Here is an 18,729-nt window from a genome sequence, read left to right as displayed (position 1 = left end):
GAGCGTGCCGCTAGACGTAACATAGTTGTCCACGTCTGTCACCATGGTTACTATGGCAGTACGAGCAGAAAACAGGGATAACGCGGATATTACGTCATCGACAGGCGACAAGTGAACAGGGACGAGCCATTATTTAAAATTGGAATTTCTCTAAAATTAATTTTTTTTGTAAGTACACAACTGCAGGAAATAAATCACACTGTGTAAGTGATTATTGGATATTTTATTACAAAAATCTTACACATTGTAGCTTTAAGTTTGGTCTCTTTTTAAAGAAGACACTTGATTATTGCTGAAGTGTTGAATTATTGAAAAAGTTTAAAAAAGTGACCTTGAAAAAAGTTTTAAATTTATTGTCATGACAAATGCACAAAAATAAAATTAAAAATATTTTTTACGTAAGCCCCGTCCGTAACTCGCAATCCGAGGTTAACGGATTCTGCATTTCCTGCCTGAAGAGGAAGGCAGGGGCGCAGCCGACCCCCTGGGAGGTATGGACAAGGACCATGCTGGTGGTGGTGGGGAGGATAGAGGTGAATGTTGGTGTCAGCATCTGCAAACTCAGACATGTGTAAGTACCGATCTTTTATACTAAGAGTATTAGAACACGATTGGTTAGATGAGAAGGTAATAAGTGACGTAACAATTGAGTCTTCCTGGCAGAACTTACGCTAAAGCTTCCATTTTTGAGGTTGAGCTTTCAGTAAGAATTTGTTTGTGTGCAGTAACAAAGGTTTCCAGTAGATGAAATTCATTTCCCAATCATTTCCAATGCAGTCATTTTTGACTGCGAACAATACAACTATTTTGTACTATTTTTTTCTAGGACCATTTAACCTTTTCATGTCCATGATTTGTGTGTGTGTGTGTGTGTGTGTGTGTGTGTGTGTGTGTGTGTGTGTGTGTGTGTGTGTGTGTGTTCACACTGCAAATGCCAAAACCTTTACCAAGTTTCGTACCATTCCGATGAAGTAAAAAAAAATTAATACAAAATTAAAAACCTATTTTTTTGGTCAAAAATGACCAAAAAGCACCAGAGAGTTAAGTCTGTATTCACTACACAAAAAAGCCAAAAATTGGGTTGCAGATTCAAAGTCGTGATGAAATGGATGTAGCGAAAAAAACTTTTCTTAAGTATTTTGCTGATTATTGAAAAACAAAATAATGTTACCTGGTTGCCTCAAAATTTTGAGTTCATTAAAATTAAAAATTTGAGTTAATACAATGAAGGAGATTGGTTTAATAAATAGAAAGTCAAAATATTCTGTTATCGGCACCACATTAGCTATCTAAGTTGATTTGACAAAAGATAAAAGGTTGTGATAAATAATAATTTTTTACAGTACAGGCAAAACTGTACTTAGAAACTAGAAATTGTCACTATTTCACAAAGTAACAGTCACATAATTTGACATGTTATCCATGCACGATAGAGGTCAATGGGATGCCTCAATATAAGATTTTAGCAGGTAAATGTGTGGGTGTGCATGTGTAAACGTCTAGAAAGCAGATGAAGAGCAAGTCTGAACAGAAAAAAGAGACATTTTCAGCACATCACCTAAACAGCACCAGTAAAATTATCCTCCAAATGTGTGTCATTACACAGAGTTGATCAAAGGCGATTCTGATATCAAAGATCAGCATTGTCATTAAAGGCGCTGAAACATGTGTCTGTTTTAGCTAGGGGGGGGGGGGGGGGGGGGGATCAACAAAAATGATATTATTGCCTTAGTCAACATCAACAGTTTCATGTTTCATGTTAATTATGATGAAATTCATATAGACGCATGGTAAAATTCCATTATTATTTATCTGGTGTTGTGATGTGGTTTTAATGACTTGTTTGATGATGTCATGCTTTGGGATCTGACAGGTGATGGGTGAAAAGTTATGGAAATATTTACATACGTATACTGTAGCAATTTAGTAAGGTTGACATGACAAATATATCAAATGATTAAATTGAACATAAAAATATGATAATTACAACTGAGTACAGTAAAATTTCAATTGTGATCAAAATTAGGCTACTATAAAATGCCAAAGGGTTCCTTTAGCCTTTGCCTGATGATTCATCTTGTATTTGATAGATGGAGTGAGAATGTTGTATTTTCACAACTTTCATTCTGCACAGAAATGGATATCTGGGTAATTTAAAAACAGTAAATGGGAGTGATGCTTGCATCTTGAATGAATTAACGTTTAAATCTGCGCATTTAGGGAAAAATTACTGATATTTTATAATAGTGCCTCCAAATGTTTCCATTTGTTTGTGTGTATGGCAGATATATGTGAGAGGAGACCTGGCCATGAGTGTGTGACTATGTGGCAAGCCTCTGCACGTCTTTAACTTGACTTTGAGCTTTAGTTGGTATTCTGAGTCTCTGTTGTTAAAATTAATAACGGGATTTGTTCAACCACCCGAGACAGGGAATGTCTTCTCCTTATCCTGCCTTTTCTCACTCTGACCTTTAGTTTTACATAGTTTAATCATCAGAAATTATTCAAGAAAGAAAAATGAACACTAGCCATCTTCTGCATCTTCTGACCCAATTTAAACATGCAAAATTATAAACAACAACAACAAAAGCAGAGGGTCAGTGAAATCACTGTGATCAGAGAGAAATAGATCCTTCTTTACTCAAAATTACACAACTTTTCTCTGTTTTTACAATATTATTCTAAATTAGTATAATTAGGCTACATACAATTATTTAGGCTATACATTTTTAATAACTAATGGCTTAAAGGAAATGTGCTAATAATATTAAAATCTGAATGTACACTTTTGCATTCTTCATTCATTGTTTTTGTCTGTGTTATTGACAATTTATATATATTTTTTGTAATTTATTGAAATGCAAACAAATTTTCTTTTGACCAGTATAGACTACTAACTGTGTGGTTATTGTATTAGGGATAATAACAATTACAGCTTTGCTTTTAGTTGTGGATGTACTATTTGCCTTTTTTTTCCCTGCCAAAGCACGAGCGAATGACTATAGCCTACTGGCATAATTTTAAAACTCTAACAATTATAGGAATTATTTGAAAGAATTACAGTACATCGACGGGAAAAAATAAACCGCATAATGATAATTATCTTAATATAGCCTATACGCTCTCGAACAGAAATTGCCTTTGCGTGAACGGGTAACTCGCGATGTTTGTATCGGACGATACATCGACAAATGTCATTGTTTAAAACATTTTAATAGATTGAGACATCACACATATGTTACAAAAATATTAGTTTTTGTTTAAAATGTTGTTAAGATAGTTAACTGTTCTCGGGGCGCCAAAATACAATATAGCCTATAAGTTGCGCAAGACGAATTCTAAACGATGAGAAATGACTGATATTCTTTTGGCCCTCTGGAATCCACAAACGGGTTAAATTCTCTCATTTATTGTAGCCTACTCTTCATTTATTTTATTTTTTCGTGTTTGCGTTTCTAAATAATTTCTTTATCTGTTTTACTTTATAATAATCAGATTAGGCTATTTTTGTAAATATTTTATAATTTAGTGAATAACGTTTTTTTTTATAGCCTACAAAATATTATTTTAAAAAAAATGTATGTAAACTATACCACAATGCTTGCCTAAAATGCCATGCATGATAATGTGATGACAAGTGGATCGAATGGAATCTCAATGAGGAAATAGGTAACCAATCAGTAAAACGCCTACAATCTCTCTCTCTCTCTCTCTCTCTCTCTCTCTCTCTCTCTCTCTCTCTCTCTCTCTCTCTCTCTCTCTCTCTCTCTCTCTCTCTCTCTCTCTCTCTCTCTCTCTCTTTTCTTTCTTTCTGATTCCTTCTATGGAACCTACGATCGCAAACGTTTCCCATGCTTTCCCTGTGATCTATCCACGACCTCTTCAACTATCAGAGAGAGAGAAAAAAACTGCTCACACGTCACTGGTGAAGGTGGATCATAACATGTGCCAATACCTATAAAGCTCGAGCGCGAGATGTGCACTGAAGTCACATAGCTTACTCAAAGAGAGACAGATTCTGGAAGTTGCACTGGATATCTTCGGTATGATTTTACACTAGTGCTGAGGTGAGTATACTGTCTGTCTCTGTTTAATCTGTAAGGTCACCCTTAGTTTTGTGTTTAAGATGATGTGTTTTTAAATTACTGATTGCATGTTTTAGCCACAGATCTGACAGAGTGATTTTTGCTACACCCTTAAAAATAAGGTTTCTTCAGATTATTAGGTTAGGTTAGTTAGTAGCCTAATAACCATCTTATTAAGAGCCATTTTCATTGATTCTTCGGATATATATATAAACTTTATCACTATGTTCTTCAGAACAGAATTAAAGTTGGATAAAAGACCCAAAGAATAAAAGTTGACAGAGGTTGAATGTATGCACACTATGTACTATATAGCCTACTATTTATATAATGCTATTTTTAAGAGTGTATGAGCTTTACTTACTCCGAAGTGTTTGAGATTTTCTTTATAGTCACAAATGTGTGCTCGTTTCCAAACTTCTCATAATCTCAAATTCAGTTGGAGGAGTCTGATTTGCAGTCAGAGTGGGTGAGAGCAGGGCTGTCCCAGGGGTTGCACCCCAAGAAAAGGTGGATAAACGCGGATGAAAGACATGCCAGCGCATGCAACTTGTAAAACTGTTTGGAATAGTTGTCAGTTTCTTGTCCTTCTCTGTGAAGCTGGAGCGACTGAAAGCAAGGGTAGATCTCCTCTCTTCATGAAGTCCATGTTAAATTAAGCCTAATGTAATCTCATATTCTTATTCCGTAGATATCCAAGGAGCGCGTAAAGGGGCATTCTTGCGCGTCGCACAACTTTTGGAGGCGCTCCATCAAGCAGAGAGCATCAACCGCACGCACGGGCGCACGTGAAATATTTTCTTTCTTTTTACTTGTTGGCTTTGCTCATCGCTGGAGATGTTCGGGCACGATATCTGCCTCGTGTCCGCGTTGCTGGCGGCTGCCGGTGCCGTGTTACCGGTTCTGCTGTTGCTGGTGGTCTCACGGCTGCTGTGGGAGTTCAGGTGGAGCATCACCCGGGATCGGGCGTGTAAACTCCCACTTCCGCAGGGCTCCATGGGCTGGCCGCTGGTCGGAGAAACTTTCCACTGGCTTTTCCAGGTAAGACTTGAATATATAAATACAATTCTACTCAGACTTTGGATTCTGTTCGCTGTGTTTTATGATTTAGCGAATACAATTATGCATTTCATATTCTATTGTCTGTTCTCTCAATTAGAAAGTCGCACTATGAGTTATATGTAGCCTATAGGCTATTATAGGCCTATTGTAATGTTAAAATATTTTTGAAATAAATAAAAATATATTAATTACAAATAACAAGCAATGCGTAACGTTTAAAGGCAAAATGCTGCTTAAACCAGTGCGCGCATTGTTTATTTCCTTTCAGCGGGTCGTTGTAAAATTATTTCTGTAAGTAGCCTAGCATAATTTTCTTTCGAGGTTAATTTTTTGAAAACCGAATGCGTGTTGCTATGGTTACCTCCTCACGTAAAGCCGATTTCTTAAACATTTGGCGCACTCTGACTCAGCCTTTTGTGGGTACTGAAACGATCTTTAAAAATGCTTTTGGAACGTATAAACACAAAAGTAATTAATGCACTGATTATGTCGGTATATAAAAAAATATTAAATGGCAAAAAGGCCTATAAAGGGTCGGCAAACCTTCCACAGCAAACCTCGTTTATAATTGATTTTAAAAGTTAGTTATTTTATTTCTTCCATCATAAATGTTGGCCTATTGGGGTGTTACGTACGTGTTATGTTATTTTGCTAATATTATTGCATTACATTTGTCAAGCAAAGTGCAATGCTTTCTTAAAGGAATATGATGCAAATTAGCTCCTCTGTTGGCCTAATGTACAAATACACATAGGGAATTATTCCGTGGCATGTGTGAACTTGATGAGGGTGTAATATCAGTGTTGCCAATTCCGCGGTTTTCCCGCGGAATCGGGATACTTTTAAGTTGTTGCCGCGGGTTATTTTTTCCCCGCGGGTTGATATCCACCCTCGTACGTACGATTTCGGCGCTACAACACCCACAAACCTACAAATTTACTGGAGCAAATCGCATTGGGCTATTTTTGGGCGACTTTTGACTGGCCATTGCGCTACTTTTGTTGCACAGAGCCACAGACATGGCAACCTTCATGGTGGTAAAAACAAACATTTTCACCTTGATTTCATGCACAGTGGCAGAACAGATAAATAAATTCCAGAAGATGAAAAAAAATGGTCCACAGTTTAAAATCCTTGAAATATCAGGAATTAAAAAAATTGGTAGGCTATATGTAGTCCTGGAATAGAGTCATGAAAATTAGTAAAAAATAATATGTTTTATTATTTTTCTGTGCAGTGTGAATTGGCCTTAAAGTCCCCATTAAATCAAAATTGACATTTTTTTAACTTTTACTTTGAATATGTTAGCCGTACTGTTCTGGTGTGCTCCAAAACAATGACAAATTTAGCATTTAGAAGATAAGCATTCAAAACTGAGTCTCTCACTTCTGCCAATATGGATCAATGATTTTGATGACATCATTCTGGGCTTCAGCTTCTCATCAGATTTTCTGTCCAATCAAATGTTCTCGTCCCGCCCCTACATTAAAATTGGTCATTTGTTCACACATTTACTATTTTCTACATCAGTGGTTCTCAACTCCAGTCCTCGGGACCCACTGCTCTGCACATTTTGTATGTCTCCCTTATTTAACACACCTGAATCAGATCATCAGCTCGTTAAGAGAGACTCCATGAACTGAACTGAGTGTGTCAGATAAGAGAGACATACAAAATGTGCAGAGCAACGGGTCCCGAGGACTGGAGTTGAGAACCACTGTTCTACATGGTGAATGGCACATAGTTCACTATATAAGGGAAAGGGAATGATTCAGACAGTGTAAATATGCTTTCCATTGGGGCGAATGAAGTCTGGTTTCGCTCCGCAGCACATGCACAGTCTGCTCCAGTCCAGAGACATGATAGCAGAGAGCAGATCATATGCTTGAGTCGGCGCAGACCAGAAAACGTATCGGATCCATTTGAATTCTACACAGAATTCTATATTTTAAAGAGATATGGAGGAGAAACTGTTCGAGATTAGAGCTGCTCTGGCCGAGCTGTTTGTGATATAAACAAAATGCTATATGCTATTTTAAAAAAGGGGAGCAGCTGATCAATATGTCTCGCCCTGTCTTTCTGTTTCAATGGAAATTACATCAACACATTGAATAATGCTGCGCGTTTCAAGGCACTTCAGTGGGCCTTTGAGAAATAAATTGGTCAGAAGTAGTGGGGAGTTACCGGGAGTCTAAAAGTTGTTCATTATGTTTTAACAGGGATCCAGCTTTCACATCTCTAGACGAGAGAAACATGGAAATGTTTTCAAAACTCACCTTTTGGGCAAACCCCTCATCCGAGTGACCGGTGCAGAAAACATCCGTAAGATTCTGCTGGGCGAACACACGCTGGTGTGCACGCAGTGGCCCCAGAGCACACGCATCATCCTGGGGCCCAACACTCTAGTAAACTCAGTTGGTGACCTGCACAAGAGGAAAAGAAAAGTAAGCTGAATGTCTGAAATGCATGCACCTTCTCAGTCCTCAATAAAAAAGGCATCTAATCGAAAATTATTTTGTGCTTAAGTGGAACACATTAGTTGTTTTATTTTTCCTATAAACTCTTTACCTCTTGAATCAATCAATCAACCTCATTGTGTTTATACAGCCTGATCTCATGAAATGCGTCTTTATAGCACGCATTGTATTTATCGTGCAATTTATACGAAAATGAGTTTTTACGTGCATATGAAACGCACTATATCCGTGTAATAAGCACATACCCCACACCACTAATCCTACCCAAGGGGTTTACAGTGCGTATTATGCACATAAAAACTCATTTTCACATATAAATTGCACGATAAAAACAATGCGTGCTATAGAGACGCATTTCATGAAATCGGGTTGGTTTATAACCATGTTCTTGCAATCTTGCAATTCAAACTCACACTATCAGGGAAAATGTTTTTTTTTTTGGTAACACTTTATTTTAAGATGACTTTGTTACACATTACTACATTTACTTACTATAGTAATAACAGTAAATTATTCATAATTAAAAGTAACTAACCCTAAACCAAACCCTAACTGTAACTCTATAGTAAGTACATGTAGTTAATTAATATTACAGTATTTATGTGAGTAAGTAAAGTGTAACTATGTCACCTTAAAATAAAATGTGTTACCATTTTTTAAAAATAAAGACTGAAAGAGTTGTCAGAAGCTTGGTGATGTGACGTTGAAGTCGAGCGTGGTGTGTATGTAGGCTTAAAAATTCATAAAATTTGTGTTCATTTGTGAAAATGATCTTGATTGACAAAACGTGCAAGTAACATAAACTTTTGTTGATCACAGAGCTTATTTTTTGTGATTATTCAAAAGCCTATGGAAGAATCCTGTTGGGATTTGTCGAGGGAACCAGTGTTATGCTAACTTTGGGGTTGGCCTAAAAAATACATCACTGCTGCAGCTCTCTATTTGCTTCCTAGATCCTTGCAAAAGTGTTTAGCCGTGGCGCACTGGAGGCCTATCTGACACGACTTCAAGACGTGGTCAAGTCTGAAATTGCAAAGTGGTGCACCGAGACCGGGTCTGTGGATGTTTACGTCGCAGCCAAGTCACTCACCTTCCGCATCGCTGTGCAAGTCTTGCTCGGTCTGCACCTGGATGAGCAGCAAATAGCTTCTCTCTCTAAAACCTTTGAACAGCTCATGAACAACCTCTTTTCGCTTCCCATTGACACCCCCATAAGCGGCATGCGCAAGGTGAGAATGACCTTCCTTCCTCAGGCCAAATCTCAGTTTGTCTCACAGCTTGATGAATGACTAAATCTTGGCTACTTTCAAAATCTTTTATGAATGTGGGTTGCAGGGAATCAGGGCCCGTGAGATTCTGCACTCTGCCATGGAGAAGATCATAGAGGAGAAACTGAAAAAGCAGCAAGCCAGCGATTACTGCGACGCTTTTGACTATATGCTGAGTAGTGCAAAGGAAAATGACTACGACCTTACAATGCAAGAACTTAAGGTAAAACCTAGTATGCCAAATCCAAAAATATTGTGTGCTATCTTTGCATTATACCCACCCTTGTGAAAAAGAAGTGCACTTAACTGTGTGGAATGTGCACTTGTTGTGTACTTCAAATATTAATAGTATATTTAAAAATATTGTACTTGTAGATAATATAATATTAATGAGTGTACTTATAGTAAACATTAATGACATTTTTTAACACTCTTAAGTACACTTTTAAAAAGGTGCACTTTGTTTTAATGTCAAAATAAAAGAGTTGCTTTGTTACATTTGGTGTTTTATTGTCTTGACTTAAATACTAAAGCACATGTAAAATACTTGATGATAATTTTAACTGTAGTGTGTTATTTGATATTATATTTTGGCCTGGTTTCACAGACAGGGCTTAGTTTAAGCCAGGATTAGACCTTAGTTCAATTAGGACATTTAAGTAGCTTTTATAAACGTGCCTTAGAAAAAACATTACTGATTTGCATCTTGAGAAAAAAACAATGGCAGTGACATATTTTAAGATATATCAGAGTTGCTTTCAGTTAAAACAGATCAAACATGCATTTTAGTCTGGGACTAGGTTTAAGCCTTGTCTGTGAATCCAAGGGGTTTAAGTTGTTTGAGCTGTTTTAACTGAAAGGAACTTGCACTGACATAGATATGTACTTTCATCAGTAATGTTTTATCTAAGGCATGTTTATAGCTACTTAAATATCCTAATTGAACTAAGGCGTAATCCTGGCTTAATCTGAGCCCTGTCTGTGAATCTGGGCCTAAATCTACTAAATGCATCTTTATCATTACAAATGTGTAATTATAAATATATTTAAATACATATAAACATTTCAATAGAAATGATATGATAGTATATCTTATTTACTAGTACACTCCACAGAATACTTTAATCACATTTCAAAGACAAAAGAAATAATTATTAAATTAAGTCCTATTTAAGTGGGTCAAAAAAGCACTTTTAAGTTCAGTTAATTGCATTTAATATACATTTAAATATAATACACTTTCATTTAATTGCAATTGATATGTAGTTAAGTGTCATATCAGTGTCACAATTTACTCAAGGCTTTTGGAATAAATTAAAATGTATTTCAGGAAACGGCGGTAGAGTTAATCTTCGCCGCCCACTCCACTACCGCCAGCGCATCAACATCCCTCATCCTGCAGCTTCTGCGTCATCCAGATGTGAGCAGACGTGCAGGAGCAGAGTTAGAGAGCGAGGGCTTGATCAGCGACGTGCACGGATCCTGCCGCTCTCGTTGCCATGGAAACATCATCAGTGAGGAAAGCGATGCTGCCGAGAAGAGTACCAGCGAGTGGAGATCGACGACGAATAAAAGTATGTGTTTTGAAGCCGGAGACAAGGAAGAGGGGTGTCGCTCTCGGACCCATGTCCCTTACCTAAGTTTGGAGAAACTGAGTCAACTTTCTTACCTGGATTGTGTGGTAAAAGAGGTGCTTCGGTTCCTTCCACCAGTGTCTGGGGGATACAGGACAGTTCTGCAAACATTTGAACTGAACGTGAGTGTGTTTCTTTTACATTTGACCAATACAAGTACTGCTAACACCATTTTTTAAACATTATTTAAAGTTGCTGCATTTACAATAATAATCAGATGTTGCAGATGAAAAAAACATGTGCATCAAACACTAAAATGGTGTATGAAAAGTTGAATAATAAACTGATTTGGGTCTAGAAGGCAATGCGCTCTGTCACGTAATCATTTCCAGTGTTGGGGAAAGTTACTTTTAAAATTAATGCATAACAACATTGTGTTACTCCCAAAAAAGTAACTAATTGCGTTATGAAAAATAATGTGTTACATTACTTTTGCGTTACTTTTTGTTACCTGGGCTGGGCTTGCTTGTTTGTTTTTTAATAACAACAAAAAAAGTTATATTTTTGGCAAATGTTAAGGCCCTTTCACACCAAAAGTGAAATGAATAAGCCTCAGGCTGAATGAAATGCATATTTACGCCTGTACTGTAGAGGGCGCAGCTCAAACAAACCTTTCAGCTGTGTGGCCATTCTGGATTAAAGAACAATAGAATACAGGAGAAGAAAGTTCAACACTTTTATTTCTAAATCTAATCTAAAGTAATTTTTGCTGATTAGTATGGTTGAATTAGATCATTGAAGGTCAGCAGCAAAGACATTGGTTAATAAAGTGAGATTAAATACATAAAGTATATTTTTATAATTTAATATAGTTAATCATAAAAGTTTTGCGTAAAATTCTGAGATTGCATTTCACTGTTTTTATTCATTTTGAGGAATAATGTTTTCGTGCAAGTTAGATGAGTAAATGCATGTTCACATTTAGTCTAGAACTAAAATAACCATCATGTTTACTCAGCGCACACAACACCTCAGTTTATTTCTCTCAACATGGAGACAGGAGAGCTGTCAGTCAATAAATGTGTAAAAGTAACTAGCGTTACTTATTTGAAAAAGTAACTTAGATATTTAGTTGTAAATTGAAAAAGTAATGCGTTACTTTACTAGTTACTTGAAAAAGTAATCTGATTACATAACTCAAGTTACTTGTAATGAGTTGCCCCCAACACTGATCATTTCTATATTGTGCATCTGCAGGGTTATCAGATCCCGAAGGGCTGGAGCGTCATGTACAGCATTCGTGACACGCACGAGACTGCAGAAGCATATCAGAACCCGGAGCTCTTCGACCCGGACCGATTCTGTGCAGACAGAGACCATAGTAAAACCGAGCGCTTCAGTTACGTGCCTTTCGGAGGCGGTGTGAGGAGATGCATCGGACGGGAGCTTGCTTTGATTGTGCTGAAAACTCTTGCAGTGGAGTTGCTCGCCACGGCAGACTGCACTCTGGCAACAGAAACGTATCCAAGGATGCAGACGGTGCCAATCGTGCATCCGGTCAACGGACTGCATGTGTTTTTTAACTACAGAACCCATGGGATTGAGAGGAACCGGAGGGAGTCCACACATATATAGGCAAAAAAAAACATCAATTAGACACTGCACCACATACGCACAAACGTCAAACTGCCCTTGGGAATCATTTGCAGTCATATGCAGTTTCCTTCCTGATGTTTATGCAAAGCAAAACATCTGGAAATCTGATAGAGTGGGGTGGAATGATGGACTTGACACAGTCATTAGATAAAGTCTTGAACTCTTGTTTGTTAGTGAACTTATGGAAAGGGTAAATATCCACTAGAATGCATGAAAAAGTTACTTAAGCCTGTGTAAAATACATACAAAAAGACATTTTGATGTGCATTAGGACATCGATCCTACATATCTTGTTAGGAGGAAAAAAAAAATAGAAATGCATTTAAATTCATCTCAGCGTTGTATGTGATATATAAACAAAACCTGTTTTTTATGAAATGAAGTAGGAACAAATAAGCTCTAATTATACAGTAAATGTATTATTCAAGTGAATAGGGATAGCTCACTAAATAAGAAATAATATTATGCCACTTTCTAATTTCTAGGCCACTGTATTATTAAAAAGACTAGTTTTCTATACAGTACATGCTGTCGTTGTTGCGACTCTGTATTCTAGTACTTACAGAATGCTTTAAAGTACATAAATAGGCAACTAATGCATAGTTATTTGTGTTTATCATGAATGTAAGCTGTGAAAAATGATCTTTGCGCTGTGAACTGGAGTTTCAGTTTAAATACAGGGAAGGAGAAAACAAGCAGCACTTTTTCTCCAGATTAGGAGTATATGTGTATTCTTGTCGTGTCAATACTTGTGTGTAATTTGTAGTTCCTGTGCTAATGTTTGTCTTGTCCGGTAGTGCTCGTTAATTTTATATCCTTTATGATATCTATTTTGAAATGTGCATTTGGAGCTCTTCTATGTTGTTAAAGATGTTTCTGTTCAATAAAGAGATTTAATGTGTTTATGTTGACTTTGCATGAGCATTATGTTTGGGGTCAGTACGATTTTGTTTTAAAATACACATACACAAATTCAGTGAGTCAGTGAGATAAAAAAAAAGATTAATATATTTAGAAAGGATAAATTTAATTGAACAGTACAAGTGACAGTAAAGACATTTATAATGTTACAAAAGATTTCTATTTCAAATAAACAGTGTTCTTTTGAACTTTCTGTTCATCAAATAATACTGAAAAAATGTATTATGGTTTCCACAAAAATATTAAGCAGCACAAAGTTTTCAACATTGATAATAATAAGCAATGTTTCTTGAGCAGCAAATCATCAGAAGGTCAGCTTTGTAATTACAATAATAAATACATTTTAAAATATATTCATTTGTAATAATATTTCAACAATATTACTGTTAACTAACTAGGTTACTGCAATTTCTTCAGTGAAGGTCTCATCATCTGACTCGTGTAGTCTCATCTAGACAAGCATTAGGATGTTACGTTTAACACTAAACTCTAGAACATGAAGGACAAGACTGAAGTTTACATGAAGCAGATCTGCCTCTGAGTCAACCAGCAGGAGACATGCAGCCTCTCTTATCAATACAATAACAGCTTACACACATGTATGGACATAAAACTTACCAAAGAATTTGTGTTGGACTGACACACACCCCAGGGACCCCGTTGTAACATCCTACAAGGTAAAAAAAGAAAAAAGGATGACATCCAGTCGAGAATACTAGTAATAATATTCACATTAATCAGGTATTGGTTGTGTCCGAAATCGCCCCTAATACTGTATACTAATACTGTAATACTTACAGTACCTCATGGCTCTGAATTTATGCCTGCCTACCTACCCTCATATCAATATCAAATGTATTTCTAGATCACAGTTCCAATAGTGGGATTGAATGTGAGACTGAATAAGTCACTCAATAACATCCACAATGATAAGCTAGTGTGCTCCAAAACAATGACACAATTCGCAGAAGACCAAACCCAACATTGTTTGGTCTTCATTGACGTCATTTTCAACCAATCTGATTTTGATTCAATCTGACGTTGGATTCTGACATCAACCTGATTTTCATTTTCAATGTTGGGTTTGGTCTTCTAAATGCGAATTTTGTCATTGTTTTGGAGCACACTAGCTTATAGATAACAGTCAGAAGTCTCTGACATCAGATTGGTTCTTTGGTTCTGACGTCAATCAAGACTTTCATTTCCAACCAAAATCCAACATCTCTCCGACGTTGGATGTTGACGTCAATCTGACGTTGGGTTCTGACGTCAACCCAACTTTCATTTCCAACCAAACTGCAACAGCTGCAACCAAAATCATCCCCTGACTGACGTTACTACTTTCTACTCAAGGACCTTGACAGAAATGTAGTGGATTAAAAAGTACGATATTTGTCTTTCAAATGCATTGAAGTTAAAGTAAAAAGTTTCCAGAAAAAAATAATACTCAAGTAAAGTACAGATTCTCAAAAAGTGTACTTAAGTACAATACTCAAGTAAATGTACTTTGTTACTGTCCACCTCTGCCTAAGACTAGCAGCCGAAGGGCACTCAGGCATACCAGATGGAGAATATACTGTGTGTCTCGTGAGTGTCAAGGGTGAGAGAGTTATTGGAGAGGATGGGACATGAGGTAGAGGAATGGGGAGTGGTGAGAGAGGGACAGGTAGAATATAGAAAGGGTATATGTTGGGAGAAACAAAGTGAAGAGAGTATCGTGGGATACTGAAATTTCTTCAATCATCTGGAACCAGTCCAATGGAATCAAATAAGAATCTAATGAGAAAGTACTGAATATTTCAGTTTATTTTTCAGAATTTTAGTTGATCTACTTAAAGGCACACTATGCAGTTTCCGTTTTTCTCAAACAGCGACCCCTAGAGTTGCTGTGGAGTACTTGTATTTAACGTTACTGTCGTAAATACCACTCACGCAGAGCCGTCTCTGCACTCTTCCGACCGCGCTTTCTTTGTCTTCTTCATCGACTCTGCCATGATTCACGTCTGAAATGCGTGCTAGTGTCTTCCATAGAGGCTGCTTCATATGTTGTCGATGGATGTGACGTCGTGCCGTAAAGCAAGTCGTGATTCACGCGAGATTTGTCGGGGCGCCACCTCTCAAACATGCATTGCTGGTTTTGACAGCCCGCTTTGCTATCGGGATGATTCGCCCTACAACGAGTTCATTTACCATCGAAATGATTTTGAAGCTGTTATACTGAGGTACAAATCTTGCATAGTGTGCCTTTGTATTTGATTCTTAGTGCCCTTTAGAACTGGTTCCAAATTAGTATAAAAATGAAACGATTTTTCCATTGAGGGCAAAATAGAGCAGAATGAGAAATAAAAATGGAAAACAACCTGATGATGAGCAAATAAACACAAAATTGTGCAAGCTTTGTGACTCTGCTATGATCTTGACCTTTAACCTTGATCTCTTAAAAATTGAGGGGAAAAAAGGTCCTAGGCTGCATCTGAAATCGCATACTTCCCTACAGGCTAAAAACAGTATGTGACAACAGAAGTCAGAATTCACAGTACTCATAAAAGAGTAGGCAAAATGTCCCCAGATGACCTACTACTTCCGGAGAGATTCTAAAGTTTGCATACGATGGACACTTAACTATACCATGAGGGAACAAAAGTGAAGCGACATAACAGATGCTGGTAGGTCACGTGATAATGACAACAAGGCGAATGTTGTACGTCCGGATTACATTCATACCATATAGAACATACTTTTTAAGTGGTCGGGAAGTAATTACATATTCAAAATATGGTAAGTACCTACTCAAGAGAGTATGTGATTTTGGACGCAGCCACAGTCCAAACAAAGGTTTAAGGTTTTGCTCAGTCAACCCCTGCTGGTAAATGCTGTAACTACACCATTCGGTCAGCAGATTTTTTTAGACATTTTACCATTTTCACTTGTGCTACCCCTATTACTGTAAAAAGCTACATTTTCTTAATAGCATTTTAATTTAGGAAAAGTAATTACAATTACTACATCATAATATGTTTAACACATTATATACATTATACAATTAAAGTTATACATTAGTCAATTAAAAATTGTGTAGTGTGAATAATAATATTAATAATAATAATGTTTCTGCTCTCCTGAAGTCAGTGTTAACAGACATCTTTCGTTTTTGGTTTGATCTAACAATCACATTTCTATTGAAATCCATGTGGTATCATCATATTTCTCTCTTTATTGTTCCATCATGCCCTGAGGCAGAATCATGGTTCAGCTGAACTTCTGAACCGGATTACTTCTTGTGTATGTGTGTATACATAATGTCACACCTTCAATCATCAGACTGCCAGCGGGATAAACAACATGATTTGTAAGTGCCAAAATTACTTAAACAGTGAGATAGATTGGTAAGGTTACAATCAGCCATCCTAATAACCGACTCGGAATATGGGCTGGTGAAGAGTTCAGATGTCAAAATCCATATTCCGAAGTATCTTTAAGATACATAAACCCATTCAGGGATGAAGCATTGGCCGCTACAGGTAGCCTAACATCTGAAGTGTTTGTAAGGGGATCTGTCATGGTGGAATCTGTTCATGTGATGTGTCATGACCTCTTTTGGCAGCATCAGTATGTGTTGGAATGCAGAAAGAGCAGCTGGTGTCTACACTGTAATTACTATGCTTCCTGACCCAAACACACACCTTACCTACATGTACTACACCACCACTCTGTAGTCAGAGTTCACAAAACAAGGGCAAAGGTCAGTGCACACGATAGATCTTGGGAAATTGCTATATCACATCAGACCTTTTGTATAAGAGAAAGAAAGATAGAAATTCTTAAAGCATGTCATTTCTGTGAATGAAAAAAAAATAAGGCTGCTTAAACTAGATTAGATAGATAGATAGATAGATAGATAGATAGATAGATAGATAGATAGATAGATAGATAGATAGATAGATAGATAGATAGATAGATAGATATCCAGCTGACTATGATGGGACTTGCTGTTGACCTAAAATTGACTGAATCTGAGTTATACAGAAATTCTCCTCAAAGCCTTGGGTGAATCCCAGCAAACGGCATGTGCTGCATTCATCAGACACAGATACTGAAGTTGGGTGGGGTTCCAGGGTTCAATAACAGGGCGACTGACATGCTTTAATAAAGAAGAATCAGCTCAGTGAAAATGCTGCACCCACTGTCAGCACATGTGCATACGCTTTTGAGGCTGCAAAAATGCTTATGAATGAATGGGTTCAGCTCGACTGAGTGTCTACAACTCTTCAGGGAGGACTTGGAGGAGTTTCATGGGTAAATGCACTTTTTAGTGCTAAAATCAAATAGGATTATAAATACAGTACAACTGAATCTCAATTCACTCAATTCGTGATGGTCACCAGTGATACTGTCACTCACAACTGATTAATAAAGAAACTTTTTGAAAGTCAGTCAGTTGTTCAGACAAGCTTGGCCCGCTGAAGGCATTTACTTCAATTCCGTCATTTTCATTCAACATCTACCATGTTATTTCCATGCAAGCTGCTTTTATAGGCATTTAAAGTTAGCATGAAACAACATTTACCACACATTTTATTACCATAATGCGATGTAGGCCTATGTGTTCACATGAAAGCAAAAGGCACACCATGGATCATCTAAATGGGCACATAACAGGGGTTCCCAACCTTTTTGTCCCAAATCAGGAGTGTCCAGTAATCCTTAAGTTTAAGATGTTAGCTTCACCAAGTTATTTAACTACTGAACGAGGATGCACAAATAAGAAATGAGAAGCACCCACACAATACACTTCAGGCAGATCCATAGACGACAATGCAGCACAAATGTGACATTACAACAACAGCAGTGCTCACACTTCATTTACTCACGCGTGATCAAGGGCTTAGGGCGTTCAAACCTATTGTAAGGGTTCCGCCAGTAGTGGGCGCTCGTGCAACATAAGCACTGACGTACAACTGAGTGAACAAGACAGAGGGAAGTTATATTAAAGTGGATTGCAAAAACATCAAAATAATTGTCCCAGGCCTGTTCCTCTTTTGTCTTGCACTGTCGTCACTCCTCCTTTTGTCCTTCCGGAGCTTCCCACAGCTCTCGGCCTCGCCCTGCTTGCCACCGCAGCCTAAATTATTTAGATTATTTACTTAAAGACAGTAGGCCTACATCCTGAGATTTCTGATATTGTTAACTTAATTTATATTTACTTCACTTTATAAACTGTTTTGTCATGATCATGAAATACATATAGCCTATTAACAAAAAAAAATGGCCTTTTATTATTATGCTAAATGTAAAATAGCATAGTAAAAGGCCATTTTTGATTGCTTCTATTAAAAATAAAAACAACATTTCAAAGAGTTTGTTATTTTTATTCGTTATTTTCTGAAGGCATTATTTTCACAGGTTCTTTTGCTTCTTTATACAGACAGAACCAGTACAGTGTGGCCTGAAGCGACAATCCTGCGAGTTCAGTCTCAGGTCATATTGTTCTATGATTTTCCAGAAATCGGGCTTCCTCCTAAGGCTTCATACCTGTGTTGATGAATCACCTTTCGAACACTTTCTTTCCACACCCACATATGAACACAGTCAATGATACTGACCTGATATTGAACCTGAGGTACTTTTTCTGTACCAGGTGTGTGACAGTTGTAGTGCTTCCTGAATGTGATTATGTTCTGAAAGT

At 37.2% G+C, this 18,729-nt stretch overlaps 1 protein-coding gene across 1 annotated transcript; it reads left to right on the top strand.

Annotated features, from left to right (window-relative positions):
• The first annotated feature begins 3,809 nt into the window (after positions 1–3,809).
• cyp26c1 (cytochrome P450, family 26, subfamily C, polypeptide 1) lies at positions 3,810–13,026 on the top strand. Its single transcript, XM_079853617.1, has 7 exons — positions 3,810–4,067; positions 4,777–5,126; positions 7,367–7,591; positions 8,578–8,853; positions 8,960–9,115; positions 10,223–10,648; positions 11,724–13,026. The coding sequence occupies exons 2-7, from the start codon at positions 4,923–4,925 to the stop codon at positions 12,099–12,101; spliced, it is 1,665 nt and encodes a 554-aa protein (XP_079709743.1). The 5' UTR covers positions 3,810–4,067; positions 4,777–4,922; the 3' UTR covers positions 12,102–13,026.
• Positions 13,027–18,729: the final 5,703 nt, after the last annotated feature.

Source organism: Squalius cephalus (genome assembly GCF_949319135.1).
Source record: "Squalius cephalus genome assembly, chromosome: 20".
Lineage (NCBI taxonomy): Eukaryota > Metazoa > Chordata > Actinopteri > Cypriniformes > Leuciscidae > Squalius > Squalius cephalus.
The sequence above is the reverse complement of the archived record's forward strand: the minus strand, read 5'-3'. Positions and strand labels throughout refer to the sequence as shown.

Bases quoted from the DNA above. Each gene is read 5' to 3' on its own strand.
- cyp26c1 (XM_079853617.1), top strand. From the start codon at position 4,923: ATGTTCGGGCACGATATCTGCCTCGTGTCCGCGTTGCTGGCGGCTGCC. The intron at 5,127-7,366 runs GTAAGACTTGAA...ATGTTTTAACAG, and splicing joins CTTTCCACTGGCTTTTCCAG to GGATCCAGCTTTCACATCTC. The intron at 7,592-8,577 runs GTAAGCTGAATG...TTTGCTTCCTAG, and splicing joins TGCACAAGAGGAAAAGAAAA to ATCCTTGCAAAAGTGTTTAG.